This window comes from Mobula hypostoma, unplaced genomic scaffold (assembly GCF_963921235.1).
Source record: "Mobula hypostoma unplaced genomic scaffold, sMobHyp1.1 scaffold_163, whole genome shotgun sequence".
Lineage (NCBI taxonomy): Eukaryota > Metazoa > Chordata > Chondrichthyes > Myliobatiformes > Myliobatidae > Mobula > Mobula hypostoma.
Genome location: NW_026948199.1, coordinates 162,570 through 178,821, shown reverse-complemented (window position 1 = coordinate 178,821; position 16,252 = coordinate 162,570). Strand labels below are relative to the sequence as shown.

Below are 16,252 nucleotides of genomic sequence, written 5' to 3'. Positions count from 1 at the left end.
GAGGGGAGTAAGGGAGGAAAGTGGGGTAAAGTAAAATAACACAACAGCACAACAGTATCAATGGGCTGAATGGCCTGTTTCTTGTCCCATTTCATTCCCTCCACATTCCACAGCTCACCCATACACTGGGGGGACAACACACAGGGGCTGATTAGCCCACCGACTCATACATCTCTGGGCGTGGGTGGGAACCAGACCCCAGGGTCACAGGTCATAGGGAGAGGGTTCAAATACACACATGTGCACACAGAGACAAACACTCACAGGGAGAGGGACAGAGGGAGACGTGGGCACAGAGAGAGAACAGATAGGGAGAGGGAGAGAGAGCGAGGGGGACAGAGAAAGATGGAAAGGAATAAGAGACAGAAGTTGGAGCCCCAGGACTGCAGCTGCTGAGTGGTGTGTCACTGGCCTGGGACAGGGAAGACATACCAAAGGGCTGAGCTGCTGAAGGTTCTCACAGCAAGTTACAGGGTACCTTCACCCACAGACAATGCATTCACTCACGATAACATCACAGGGGGAGGTGACAACTCATGAGCACGTACACTCACACACAACCTAACTCCAGAATCCTAAACACTCCACAGTCACAGGAGCAGAATTAGGCCATTCAGCCCATTGAGTCTGTTCTACCATTCTATCATGGGTGATTTATTTTCCCACTCAACCCATTCTCCTGCCTCGTTCCCGTAACATTTCAGACCCTTACCAATCGAGACCCTATCCATCTCCACTTTCAATGTATGAAATGACTTGGCCTCCACAGCCGTCGGTGGCAATGAATTCCACAGATTCACCACACTCTGGTAAAAGAAATTCCTCCTCACCTCTGCTCTAAGGGGACATCCTTGTATTCTGAGCCTGTGCCCCCTGGCCCCAGACTCTCGCACTACAGTTCTTCCCTGACATCTCACCACCCAAGTTTCATGCCCTCCCCCACCTAACAGCACCAACCCATGAGGAGTGACGGTAACTCCCGCAGAATCCCCACAAGGGGCCCTGGAACCAGCCCTCTGTTCCCACAAAGGCAAACGCACTGACCTTGACGAGGTGAAGAGCGAACCATTGACACCTCCAAAGGTGGAAAGAGCCACCGAGATTGGCATGATCCAGGCCATGACCCCGAGCAGCTTCTCCCCAAAGGTCTGAGGGAGGGAAGAGAGGAGTGAGTGACTGTAAACCCCTGATAAGCCGGCACACCTGCACTCAGATGCTCTGGACGTGTACTACACACAGATTTCATTCACCGTTTTCCACTGGACAATGACAGCTACTGCAGTCACTCTGGTCAAAGCGGGCCCGGGAATCAGACTCCAGTACAGAGTCAGACACAGGGTGAGGCTCCCGTCACACACCCCCAGGGACAGAGTCAGACACAGGGTGAGACTCCCTCCACACCGCCCCGTCACACACCCCCAGGGACAGGGTCGGACACAGGGTGAGGCTCCCTCCACACCGTCCCGTCACACACTCCCGGGGACAGGGTCAGACACAGGGTGAGGCTCCCCCCACACAGTCCCGTCACACACTCCCGGGGACAGGGTCAGACACAGGGTGAGGCTCCCCCCACACCGTCCCGTCACACACCCCCAGGGACAGGGTCAGACTCCCTCCACACCGTCCGTCACACACCCCCAGGGACAGGGTCAGACACAGGGTGAGGCTCCCCCCGCACCGTCCCGTCACACACCCCCAGGGACAGGGTCAGACACAGGGTGAGGCTCCCTCCACACCGCCCCGTCACACACCCCCAGGGACAGGGTCAGACACAGGGTGAGGCTCCCTCCACACACCCCCAGGACAGGGTCAGACACAGGGTGAGGCTCCCCCCACACCGTCCCGTCACACACCCCCAGGGACAGGGTCAGACACAGGGTGAGGCTCCCCCCGCACCGCCCCGTCACACACCCCCAGGACAGGGTCAGACACAGGGTGAGGCTCCCTCCACACCGTCCCGTCACACACCCCCAGGGACAGGGTCAGACACAGGGTGAGAGTCCCTCCACACCGTCCCGTCACCCACTCCCAGGACAGGGTCAGACACAGGGTGAGGCTCCCCCCACACCGCCCCGTCACACACCCCCAGGACAGGGTCAGACACAGGGTGAGGCTCCCCCCACACCGCCCCGTCACACACCCCCAGGGACAGGGTCAGACACAGGGTGAGGCTCCCTCCACACCGTCCCGTCACACACTCCCAGGGACAGGGTCAGACACAGGGTGAGGCTCCCGTCACACACCCCCAGGGACAGGGTCAGACACAGGGTGAGGCTCCCCCCACACCGTCCCGTCACACACTCCCGGGGACAGGGTCAGACACAGGGTGAGGCTCCCCCCACACCGTCCCGTCACACACCCCCAGGACAGGGTCAGACACAGGGTGAGGCTCCCGTCACACACCCCCAGGGACAGGGTCAGACACAGGGTGAGGCTCCCCCCACACCGTCCCGTCACACACTCCCGGGGACAGGGTCAGACACAGGGTGAGGCTCCCCCCACACCGTCCCGTCACACACCCCCAGGACAGGGTCAGACACAGGGTGAGGCTCCCTCCACACCGTCCCATCACACACTCCCCGGGACAGGGTCAGACACAGGGTGAGGCTCCCCCCACACCGTCCCGTCACACACCCCCAGGACAGGGTCAGACACAGGGTGAGGGTTCCTCCACACCGCCCCGTCACACACCCCCAGGGACAGGGTCAGACACAGAGTGAGGCTCCCCCCACACCGCCCCGTCACACACCCCCAGGGACAGGGTCAGACACAGGGTGAGGCTCCCGTCACACACCCCCAGGGACAGGGTCAGACACAGGGTGAGACTCCCTCCACACCGCCCCATCACACACCCCCAGGGACAGGGTCAGACACAGGGTGAGGCTCCCTCCACACCGTCCCGTCACACACCCCCAGGACAGGGTCAGACACAGGGTGAGGCTCCCTCCACACCGTCCTGTCACACACTCCCCGGGACAGGGTCAGACACAGGGTGAGGCTCCCTCCACACCGTCCCGTCACACACCCCCAGGGACAGGGTCAGACACAGGGTGAGGCTCCCCCCGCACCGCCCCGTCACACACCCCCAGGACAGGGTCAGACACAGGGTGAGGCTCCCCCCGCACCGCCCCGTCACACACTCCCAATGACAGAGTCAGACACAGGGTGAGGCTCCCCCCACACCGTCCCGTCACACACCCCCAGGACAGGGTCAGACACAGGGTGAGGCTCCCTCCACACCGCCCCGTCACACACCCCCAGGGACAGGGTCAGACACAGGGTGAGGCTCCCGTCACACACCCCTAGGGACAGGGTCGGACACAGTGAGGCTCCCTCCACACCGTCCCGTCACACACTCCCAGGGACAGGGTCAGACACAGGGTGAGGCTCCCCCCACACCGCCCCGTCACACACCCCCAGGACAGGGTCAGACACAGGGTGAGGCTCCCGTCACACACCCCCAGGACAGGGTCAGACACAGGGTGAGGCTCCCGTCACACACCCCCAGGGACAGGGTCAGACACAGTGAGGCTCCCTCCACACCGTCCCGTCACACACTCCCAGGGACAGGGTCAGACACAGGGTGAGGCTCCCCCCACACCGCCCCGTCACACACTCCCAGGACAGGGTCAGACACAGGGTGAGACTCCCCCCGCACCACCCCGACACACACTCCCAGGGACAGAGTCAGACACAGGGTGAGGCTCCCCCCACACCGCCCCGTCACACACTCCCAGGGACAGAGTCAGACACAGGGTGAGGCTCCCCCCACACCGCCCCGTCACACACCCCCAGGGACAGAGTCAGACACAGGGTGAGGCTCCCCCCACACCGCCCCGTCACACACTCCCAGGGACAGAGTCAGACACAGGGTGAGGCTCCCCCCACACCGCCCCGTCACACACTCCCAGGGACAGGGTCAGACACAGGGTGAGGGTCCCTCCACACTGTCCCGTCACACACTCCCAGGGACAGGGTCAGACACAGGGTGAGGTTCCCCCCACACCGTCCTGTCACACACTCCCAGGGACAGGGTGAGGCTCCCTCCACACCGCCCCGTTACACACCCCCAGGGACAGGGTCAGATACAGGGTGAGGCTCCCCCCACACCGTCCCGTCACACACTCCCAGGGACAGGGTCAGACACAGGGTGAGGCTCCCCCCACACCGTCCCGTCACACACTCCCAGGGACAGGGTCAGACACAGGGTGAGGCTCCCCCCACACCGTCCCGTCACACACTCCCAGGGACAGGGTCAGACACAGGGTGAGGCTCCCCCCACACCGTCCCGTCACACACCCCCAGGGACAGGGTCAGACACAGGGTGAGACTCCCTCCACACCGTCCCGTCACACACTCCCAGGGACAGGGTCAGACACAGGGTGAGGCTCCCTCCACACCGTCCCGTCACACACTCCCAGGGACAGAGTCAGACACAGGGTGAGGCTCCCCACACAGCGTCCGTCACACACCCCCAGGAACAGGGTCAGACACAGGGTGAGGCTCCCCCCACACCGTCCCGTCACACACTCCCAATGACAGGGTCAGACACAGGGTGAGGCTCCCCCCACACCGTCCCATCACACACCCCCAGGGTCAGGGTCAGACACAGGGTGAGGCTCCCCCCGCACCGCCCCGTCACACACCCCCAGGACAGGGTCAGACACAGGGTGAGGCTCCCCCCACACCGCCCCGTCACAAACTCCCAGGGACAGGGTCAGACACAGGGTGAGGCTCCCCCCACACCGCCCCGTCAGACACCCCCAGGGACAGGGTCAGACACAGGGTGAGGCTCCCCCCACACCGCCCCGTCACACACCCCCAGGGACAGGGTCAGACACAGGGTGAGGCTCCCCCCACACCGCCCCGTTACACACCCCCAGGGACAGAGTCAGACACAGGGTGAGGCTCCCCCCACACCGCCCCGTCACACACCCCCAGGACAGGGTCAGACACAGGGTGAGGCTCCCTCCACACCGTCCCGTCACACAATCTCAGGGACAGAGTCAGACACAGGGTGAGGCTCCCCCCGCACCGCCCCGTCACACACCCCCAGGACAGGATCAGACACAGGGTGAGGCTCCCTCCACACCGTCCCGTCACACACCCTCAGGGACAGGGTCAGACACAGGGTGAGGCTCCCTCCACACCGTCCCGTCACACACCCCCAGGGACAGGGTCAGACACAGGGTGAGGCTCCCCCCACACCGTCCCGTCACACACTCCCAGGGACAGGGTCAGACACAGGGTGAGGCTCCCTCCACACCGTCCCGTCACACACCCTCAGGGACAGGGTCAGACACAGGGTGAGGCTCCCCCCGCACCGTCCCGTCACACACCCTCAGGACAGGGTGAGGCTCCCCCCGCACCGCCCCGTCACACACCCTCAGGACAGGGTGAGGCTCCCCCCGCACCGTCCCGTCAGACACTCCCAGGGACAGGGTCAGACACAGGGTGAGGCTCCCTCCACACCGCCCCGTCACACACCCCCAGGACAGGGTCAGACACAGGGTGAGGCTCCCTCCACACCGTCCCGTCACACACTCCCAGGACAGGGTCAGACACAGGGTGAGGCTCCCTCCACACCGTCCCGTCACACACCCCCAGGGACAGGGTCAGACACAGGGTGAGGCTCCCCCCGCACCGCCCCGTCACACACCCCCAGGACAGGGTCAGACACAGGGTGAGGCTCCCTCCACACCGTCCTGTCACACACTCCCCGGGACAGGGTCAGACACAGGGTGAGGCTCCCTCCACACCGTCCCGTCACACACCCCCAGGGACAGGGTCAGACACAGGGTGAGGCTCCCCCCGCACCGCCCCGTCACACACCCCCAGGACAGGGTCAGACACAGGGTGAGGCTCCCCCCGCACCGCCCCGTCACACACTCCCAATGACAGAGTCAGACACAGGGTGAGGCTCCCCCCACACCGTCCCGTCACACACCCCCAGGACAGGGTCAGACACAGGGTGAGGCTCCCTCCACACCGCCCCGTCACACACCCCCAGGGACAGGGTCAGACACAGGGTGAGGCTCCCGTCACACACCCCCAGGGACAGGGTCGGACACAGTGAGGCTCCCTCCACACCGTCCCGTCACACACTCCCAGGGACAGGGTCAGACACAGGGTGAGGCTCCCCCCACACCGCCCCGTCACACACCCCCAGGACAGGGTCAGACACAGGGTGAGGCTCCCGTCACACACCCCCAGGGACAGGGTCAGACACAGTGAGGCTCCCTCCACACCGTCCCGTCACACACTCCCAGGGACAGGGTCAGACACAGGGTGAGGCTCCCCCCACACCGCCCCGTCACACACTCCCAGGACAGGGTCAGACACAGGGTGAGACTCCCCCCGCACCGCCCCGTCACACACCCCCAGGGACAGAGTCAGACACAGGGTGAGGCTCCCCCCACACCGCCCCGTCACACACTCCCAGGGACAGAGTCAGACACAGGGTGAGGCTCCCCCCACACCGTCCATCACACACTCCCAGGGACAGGGTCAGACACAGGGTGAGGGTCCCCCCACACCGTCCATCACACACTCCCAGGGACAGAGTCAGACACAGGGTGAGGCTCCCTCCACACCGTCCCGTCACACACTCCCACGGACAGGGTCAGACACAGGGTGAGGGTCCCTCCACACCGTCCCGTCACACACTCCCAGGGACAGGGTCAGACACAGGGTGAGGTTCCCCCCACACCGTCCTGTCACACACTCCCAGGGACAGGGTGAGGCTCCCTCCACACCGCCCCGTTACACACCCCCAGGGACAGGGTCAGATACAGGGTGAGGCTCCCCCCACACCGTCCCGTCACACACTCCCAGGGACAGGGTCAGACACAGGGTGAGGTTCCCCCCACACCGTCCCGTCACACACTCCCAGGGACAGGGTCAGACACAGGGTGAGGCTCCCTCCACACCGTCCCGTCACACACTCCCAGGGACAGAGTCAGACACAGGGTGAGGCTCCCCACACACCGTCCGTCACACACCCCCAGGAACAGGGTCAGACACAGGGTGAGGCTCCCCCCACACCGTCCCGTCACACACTCCCAATGACAGGGTCAGACACAGGGTGAGGCTCCCCCCACACCGTCCCATCACACACCTCCAGGGACAGGGTCAGACACAGGGTGAGGCTCCCCCCGCACCGCCCCGTCACACACCCCCAGGACAGGGTCAGACACAGGGTGAGGCTCCCCCCACACCGCCCCGTCACACACTCCCAGGGACAGGGTCAGACACAGGGTGAGGCTCCCCCCACACCGCCCCGTCACACACCCCCAGGGACAGGGTCAGACACAGGGTGAGGCTCCCCCCACACCGCCCCGTCACACACCCCCAGGGACAGGGTCAGACACAGGGTGAGGCTCCCCCCACACCGCCCCGTCACACACCCCCAGGGACAGAGTCAGACACAGGGTGAGGCTCCCCCCACACCGCCCCGTCACACACCCCCAGGACAGGGTCAGACACAGGGTGAGGCTCCCTCCACACCGTCCCGTCACACAATCTCAGGGACAGAGTCAGACACAGGGTGAGGCTCCCCCCGCACCGCCCCGTCACACACCCCCAGGACAGGGTCGGACACAGGGTGAGGCTCCCTCCACACCGTCCCGTCACACACCCCCAGGGACAGGGTCGGACACAGGGTGAGGCTCCCTCCACACCGTCCCGTCACACACCCCCAGGACAGGGTCAGACACAGGGTGAGGCTCCCTCCACACCGTCCCGTCACACACTCCCAGGGACAGGGTCAGACACAGGGTGAGGCTCCCTCCACACCGCCCCGTCACACACCCCCAGGGACAGGGTCAGACACAGGGTGAGGCTCCCTCCACACCGCCCCGTCACACACCCCCAGGGACAGGGTCAGACACAGGGTGAGGCTCCCTCCACACCGTCCCGTCACACACTCCCAGGGACAGAGTCAGACACAGGGTGAGGCTCCCCCCGCACCGTCCCGTCACACACCCCCAGGGACAGGGTCAGACATAGGGTGAGGCTCCCCCCGCACCGCCCCGTCACACACCCCCAGGGACAGGGTCAGACACAGGGTGAGGCTCCCTCCACACCGCCACGTCACACACCCCCAGGGACAGGGTCAGACACAGGGTGAGGCTCCCTACGGATCGTCCATCACACAATCTCAGGGACAGGGTCAGACACAGGGTGAGGCTCCCCCCACACCGCCCCGTCACACACCCCCAGGACAGGGTCAGACACAGGGTGAGGCTCCCGTCACACACCCCCAGGGACAGGGTCAGACACAGTGAGGCTCCCTCCACACCGTCCCGTCACACACTCCCAGGGACAGGGTCAGACACAGGGTGAGGCTCCCCCCACACCGCCCCGTCACACACCCCCAGGACAGGGTCAGACACAGGGTGAGGCTCCCTCCACACCGTCCCGTCACACACTCCCAGGACAGGGTCAGACACAGGGTGAGGCTCCCTCCACACCGTCCCGTCACACACCCCCAGGGACAGGGTCAGACACAGGGTGAGGCTCCCCCCGCACCGCCCCGTCACACACCCCCAGGGACAGGGTCAGACACAGGGTGAGGCTCCCTCCACACCGCCCCGTCACACACCCCCAGGGACAGGGTCAGACACAGGGTGAGGCTCCCTCCACACCGTCCCGTCACACACTCCCAGGGACAGAGTCAGACACAGGGTGAGGCTCCCCCCGCACCGTCCCGTCACACACCCCCAGGGACAGGGTCAGACACAGGGTGAGGCTCCCCCCGCACCGCCCCGTCACACACCCCCAGGGACAGGGTCAGACACAGGGTGAGGCTCCCTCCACACCGCCACGTCACACACCCCCAGGGACAGGGTCAGACACAGGGTGAGGCTCCCTACGGATCGTCCATCACACAATCTCAGGGACAGGGTCAGACACAGGGTGAGGCTCCCCCCACACCGCCCCGTCACACACCCCCAGGACAGGGTCAGACACAGGGTGAGGCTCCCGTCACACACCCCCAGGGACAGGGTCAGACACAGTGAGGCTCCCTCCACACCGTCCCGTCACACACTCCCAGGGACAGGGTCAGACACAGGGTGAGGCTCCCCCCACACCGCCCCGTCACACACCCCCAGGACAGGGTCAGACACAGGGTGAGGCTCCCTCCACACCGTCCCGTCACACACTCCCAGGGACAGGGTCAGACACAGGGTGAGGCTCCCTCCACACCGTCCCGTCACACACCCCCAGGGACAGGGTCAGACACAGGGTGAGGCTCCCCCCGCACCGCCCCGTCACACACCCCCAGGACAGGGTCAGACACAGGGTGAGGCTCCCTCCACACCGTCCCGTCACACACTCCCCGGGACAGGGTCAGACACAGGGTGAGGCTCCCTCCACACCGTCCCGTCACACACCCCCAGGGACAGGGTCAGACACAGGGTGAGGCTCCCCCCGCACCGCCCCGTCACACACCCCCAGGGACAGGGTCAGACACAGGGTGAGGCTCCCCCCACACCGCCCCGTCACACACTCCCAGGGACAGAGTCAGACACAGGGTGAGGCTCCCCCCACACCGTCCCGTCACACACCCCCAGGGACAGGGTCAGACACAGGGTGAGGCTCCCTCCACACCGCCCCGTCACACACCCCCAGGACAGGGTCAGACACAGGGTGAGGCTCCCGTCACACACCCCCAGGGACAGGGTCAGACACAGTGAGGCTCCCTCCACACCGTCCCGTCACACACTCCCAGGGACAGGGTCAGACACAGGGTGAGGCTCCCCCCACACCGCCCCGTCACACACCCCCAGGACAGGGTCAGACACAGGGTGAGGCTCCCGTCACACACCCCCAGGGACAGGGTCAGACACAGGGTGAGGCTCCCTCCACACCGTCCCGTCACACACTCCCAGGGACAGGGTCAGACACAGGGTGAGGCTCCCCCCACACCGCCCCGTCACACACTCCCAGGGACAGAGTCAGACACAGGGTGAGGCTCCCCCCACACCGCCCCGTCACACACCCCCAGGGACAGAGTCAGACACAGGGTGAGGCTCCCCCCACACCGCCCCGTCACACACTCCCAGGGACAGAGTCAGACACAGGGTGAGGCTCCCCCCACACCGCCCCGTCACACACCCCCAGGGACAGAGTCAGACACAGGGTGAGGCTCCCCCCACACCGTCCCGTCACACACTCCCAGGGACAGGGTCAGACACAGGGTGAGGCTCCCTCCACACCGTCCCGTCACACACTCCCACGGACAGGGTCAGACACAGGGTGAGGGTCCCCCCACACCGTCCATCACACACTCCCAGGGACAGATTCAGACACAGGGTGAGGCTCCCTCCACACCGTCCCGTCACACACTCCCACGGACAGGGTCAGACACAGGGTGAGGGTCCCTCCACACCGTCCCGTCACACACTCCCAGGGACAGGGTCAGACACAGGGTGAGGTTCCCCCCACACCGCCCCGTTACACACCCCCAGGGACAGGGTCAGATACAGGGTGAGGCTCCCCCCACACCGTCCCGTCACACACTCCCAGGGACAGGGTCAGACACAGGGTGAGGCTCCCCCCACACCGTCCCGTCACACACTCCCAGGGACAGGGTCAGACACAGGGTGAGGCTCCCTCCACACCGTCCCGTCACACACTCCCAGGGACAGGGTCAGACACAGGGTGAGGCTCCCTCCACACCGCCACGTCACACACTCCCAGGGACAGGGTCAGACACAGGGTGAGGTTCCGCCCACACCGTCCTGTCACACACTCCCAGGGACAGGGTGAGGCTCCCTCCACACCGCCCCGTTACACACCCCCAGGGACAGGGTCAGACACAGGGTGAGGCTCCCCCCACACCGTCCCGTCACACACTCCCAGGGACAGGGTCAGACACAGGGTGAGGCTCCCTCCACACCGCCACGTCACACACCCCCAGGGACAGGGTCAGACACAGGGTGAGGCTCCCTCCACACCGTCCCGTCACACACTCCCAGGGACAGAGTCAGACACAGGGTGAGGCTCCCCCCACACCGCCCCGTCACACACCCCCAGGGACAGAGTCAGACACAGGGTGAGGCTCCCCCCACACCGCCCCGTCACACACCCCCAGGACAGGGTCAGACACAGGGTGAGGCTCCCTCCACACCGTCCCGTCACACAATCTCAGGGACAGAGTCAGACACAGGGTGAGGCTCCCCCCGCACCGCCCCGTCACACACCCCCAGGACAGGGTCAGACACAGGGTGAGGCTCCCTCCACACCGTCCCGTCACACACCCCCAGGGACAGGGTCGGACGCAGGGTGAGGCTCCCTCCACACCGTCCCGTCACACACCCCCAGGACAGGGTCAGACACAGGGTGAGGCTCCCTCCACACCGTCCCGTCACACACTCCCAGGGACAGGGTCAGACACAGGGTGAGGCTCCCTCCACACCGCCCCGTCACACACCCCCAGGGACAGGGTCAGACACAGGGTGAGGCTCCCTCCACACCGCCACGTCACACACCCCCAGGGACAGGGTCAGACACAGGGTGAGGCTCCCTCCACACCGTCCCGTCACACACTCCCAGGGACAGAGTCAGACACAGGGTGAGGCTCCCCCCGCACCGTCCCGTCACACACCCCCAGGGACAGGGTCAGACACAGGGTGAGGCTCCCCCCGCACCGCCCCGTCACACACCCCCAGGGACAGGGTCAGACACAGGGTGAGGCTCCCTCCACACCGCCACGTCACACACCCCCAGGGACAGGGTCAGACACAGGGTGAGGCTCCCTCCACACCGTCCCGTCACACACCCCCAGGGACAGGGTCAGACACAGGGTGAGGCTCCCCCCACACCGCCCCGTCACACACTCCCAGGGACAGAGTCAGACACAGGGTGAGGCTCCCCCCGCACCGTCCCGTCACACACCCCCAGGAACAGGGTCAGACACAGGGTGAGGCTCCCCCCGCACCGTCCCGTCACACACCCCCAGGACAGGGTCAGACACAGGGTGAGACTCCCTCCATACCGTCCCGTCACACACTCCCAGGGACAGGGTCAGACACAGGGCGAGGCTCCCTCCACACCGTCCCGTCACACACTCCCAGGGACAGAGTCAGACACAGGGTGAGGCTCCCTACGGATCGTCCATCACACAATCTCAGGGACAGGGTCAGATACAGGGTGAGGCTCCCTCCACACCGTCCTGTCACACACTCCCAGGGACAGGGTGAGGCTCCCTCCGGATCGTCCGTCACACACTCCCAGGGACAGGGTCAGACACAGGCTGAGGCTCCCCCCGCACCGTCCCGTCACACACTCCCAGGGACAGGGTCAGACACAGGGTGAGGCTCCCTCCACACCGTCCCGTCACACACCCCCAGGACAGGGTCAGACACAGGGTGAGGCTCCCCCCGCACCGCCCCGTCACACACCCCCAGGGACAGGGTCAGACACAGGGCGAGGCTCCCCCCGCACCGTCCCGTCACACACCCCCAGGGACAGGGTCAGATGCAGGGTGAGGCTCCCTCCACACCGTCCCGTCACACACCCCCAGGGACAGGGTCAGACGCAGGGTGAGGCTCCCTCCACACAGTCCCGTCACACACCCCCAGGACAGGGTCAGACACAGGGTGAGGCTCCCCCCGCACCGCCCCGTCACACACCCCCAGGGACAGGGTCAGACACATGGTGAGGCTCCCTCCACACCGTCCCGTCACACACTCCCAGGGACAGAGTCAGACACAGGGTGAGGCTCCCCCCACACCGCCCCGTCACACACCCCCAGGACAGGGTCAGACACATGGTGAGGCTCCCTCCACACCGTCCGTCACACACTCCCAGGGACAGGGTCAGACACAGGGTGAGGCTCCCTCCACACCGTCCCGTCACACACTCCCGGGGACAGGGTCAGACACAGGGTGAGGTTCCCTCCACACCGTCCGTCACACACTCCCAGGGACAGAGTCAGACACAGGGTGAGGCTCCCCCCACACCGCCCCATCACACACCCCCAGGACAGTGTCAGACACATGGTGAGGCTCCCTCCACACCGTCCGTCACACACTCCCAGGGACAGGGTCAGACACATGGTGAGGCTCCCCCCGCACTGTCCCGTCACACACCCCTAGGGACAGGGTCGGACACAGGGTGAGGCTCCCTCCACACCGTCCGTCACACACCCCCAGGACAGGGTCAGACACAGGGTGAGGCTCCCTCCACACCGTCCCGTCACACACCCCCAGGGACAGGGTCAGACACAATGTGAGGCTCCCTCCACACCGTCCCGTCACACACCCCCAGGACAGGGTCAGACACATGGTGAGGCTCCCCCCGCACTGTCCCGTCACACACCCCCAGGGACAGGGTCGGACACAGGGTGAGGCTCCCTCCACACCGTCCGTCACACACCCCCAGGACAGGGTCAGACACAGGGTGAGGCTCCCTCCACACCGTCCCGTCACACACCCCCAGGGACAGGGTCAGACACAGGGTGAGGCTCCCTCCACACCGTCCCGTCACACACCCCCAGGACAGGGTCAGACACATGGTGAGGCTCCCTCCACACCGTCCCGTCACACACTCCCAGGGACAGGGTCAGACACATGGTGAGGCTCCCCCCGCACTGTCCCGTCACACACTCCCAGGGACAGGGTCGGACGCGGGGCGAGGCTCCCTCCACACCGTCCCGTCACACACTCCCAGGGACAGGGTCAGACACAGGGTGAGGCTCCCTACACACTGTCCCGTCACACACTCCCAGGGACAGGGTCAGACACAGGGTGAGGCTCCCTCCACACCGTCCCGTCACACACTCCCAGGGACAGGGTCGGACGTGGGGTGAGGCTCCCTCCACACCGTCCCGTCACACACCCCCAGGGACAGGGTCGGACGCGGGGCGAGGCTCCCTCCACACCGTCCCGTCACACACTCCCAGGGACAGGGTCAGACGCAGGGCGAGTCTCCCTCCACACCGCCCCGTCACACACCCCCAGGGACAGGGTCAGACGCAGGGTGAGGCTCCCTCCACACCGTCCCGTCACACACTCCCAGGGACAGGGTCAGACGCAGGCCGAGTCTCCCTCCACACCGCCCCGTCACACACCCCCAGGGACAGGGTCAGACACAGGGCGAGGCTCCCTCCACACCGTCCCGTCACACACTCCCAGGGACAGGGTCAGAGACAGGGTGAGGCTCCCCCCACACCGTCCCGTCACACACTCCCAGGGACAGGGTCAGACACAGGGTGAGGCTCCCTCCACACCGTCCCATCTCACACTCACAGGGACAGGGTCAGACAGAGGGTGATCTTTCTCTGCTCCAGGGACGGCAGGGTCTGGATCCAGGGCTGGTCACAGTCTGGGCAGAGGGGTCAGAGGACAGGGTATGGGAGGGGTCAGGGGTTACAACTGCAGGCCGGTTGGAGTGGGAATCAGGGTCACCGTGAGGTTGAAGACAAAGCTGGAGTCAGTTTGGAGTTGGAGTTGGAGTTGGGGTTGGGGGTCAGGGCGAGGTCAGACGGGTTTAGGGATATGGTGGGGTCAGGGTGTGATGGGGTCAGGGTGTGATGGGGGTCAGGGTGTGATGGGGGTCAGGGTGAGATGGGGTCAGGGTGTGATGGGGGTCAGGGTGAGATGGGGGTCAGGGTGAGATGGGGTCAGGGTGTGATAGGGTTATAAGAACAAAAGAAACAGGAGCAGGAGTCGGCCATTCAATAAAGCATGACTGATCTGGCAGTAAACTGGGGCCCACCAACCTGCTTTCTCCCCACAACCCTCAACTCCCCTGCTCTGCAAAAATCTATCTTTCTCCTCAATATAGGTGATGAGGCCGATTCCACAGCTTCCCCAGGCAGAGAACTCCACCGATCACTAGTCTCTGGGCGCGGTTTCTCCTAATCTCCATCCTAAATCTATTCCTCCAAACTATATCTCCTAGTTCTTGTCTGATTTACCAATATAAGCAATGTTCCTCCCTGCATCTTATCCATCCCTTTCATAATTGTATATGTTTCTATAAGGATATCTTTTCATTTTTCTGAATTCCAGCGAGTATACTCGATCTCTCCTCATAGGCTAACACCCTCATCTCCAGAATCAACCAGCTGAACCTCCTCTGCACCACCTCCAAAGCCAGTCCATCTTTCCTCAATTAAGGAGACCAGAACTGCACGCAGTACTCCAGATGTGGCCTCACCAGCCGCAGAACAAACTCCCTGCTCTGAAATTCAATCTCTCTAGCAATGAAGGCCAACATTCTGTTTGCCTTCTGTTGCAGCTGCAAACCAATCCACGTGATTCATGCACAAACACTCCCAAGTCTCTCTGCACAGCAACGTGCTGCAATCTTTCACCATTTAAATAATCTAATCTATGTTTCCTTCCAAAGTGGATGACCTCGCATTTACCAACATTGTACTCCATCTGCCAGACCCTTGCCCACTCACCTAACCTATCTATATCTCTCTGCAGACTCTCCACATCCTCTGCACAATTTGCTTTTCCTCTCAATTTAGTGTCATCAGCAACTTCGGTATGCTACACTTGGTCCCCCTTCCAGATCGTTGATGTATATCGTGAACAGTTGCAGGCCCAGTACCGATCTCTGTGGCACACAGCTCACCACTGATTGCCAACCAGAGAAGCATCCATTTATCCCATCTCTCTGCCTTCTGTTGGTTAACCAGTCCTCCATCCAGTCTAATACGTTACTCCCTGAACCATGCATCCTGATGTTATGGATAAGTCTTTCATGTGGCACCTTATCAAACGCCTTCTGGAAATCCAAGTATTCACCTGTTCTCCTCTATCCACTGCACTCATTCTATCCTGAAAGAACTCCAGTAAGTTTGTCAAACAGGACCTGCCTTTCATGAACCCATGCTGTGCCTGCCCAATGGAAACACTTCTATCAGGATGCCTCACTATTTTTATCTTAATGATAGCACCAAGCATTTTCCCAACTACCGTCTTTAACGAATAATCTCTTCTTGGGCTCCAGCCAGGTGCAGGTGTCGATTGTAACCAATGTTTCGATGGCAAACTCTGCCATCTACTCCAGGGATGAGTTTGTCATTGAAACGTTGGTTGTAATCGATACTGGTACCCGACTAGAAGCTCGAGAAGAGGTTATTAGACATGTATGCCGAGAAAGCACTAGATCCTTTCTACAATCGTTAAACTAACTGGCCTATACTTATATTCCTTTTGCCTACATCCTTTTTTAAACAGCAGTGTGACATTTGTTGTCAGAACCTGCCCAGAGTCCAGAGAATTTTGGT

The 16,252-nt window shown here is 63.7% G+C and overlaps 1 protein-coding gene across 3 annotated transcripts in view; it reads right to left on the bottom strand.

Annotated features, from left to right (window-relative positions):
• Positions 1–617: 617 nt before the first annotated feature.
• Positions 618–16,252, bottom strand: part of LOC134341790 (large neutral amino acids transporter small subunit 2-like) — a 59,461-nt gene continuing 43,826 nt past the window's right edge. For all 3 annotated transcript variants that reach the window (XM_063039713.1, XM_063039714.1, XM_063039712.1), the window contains one exon: positions 618–1,148. In XM_063039713.1, coding sequence (XP_062895783.1) covers positions 633–1,148 — 516 coding nt within the window. In that variant the 3' untranslated portion in view covers positions 618–632. The remainder of the gene's footprint in view (positions 1,149–16,252) is intronic.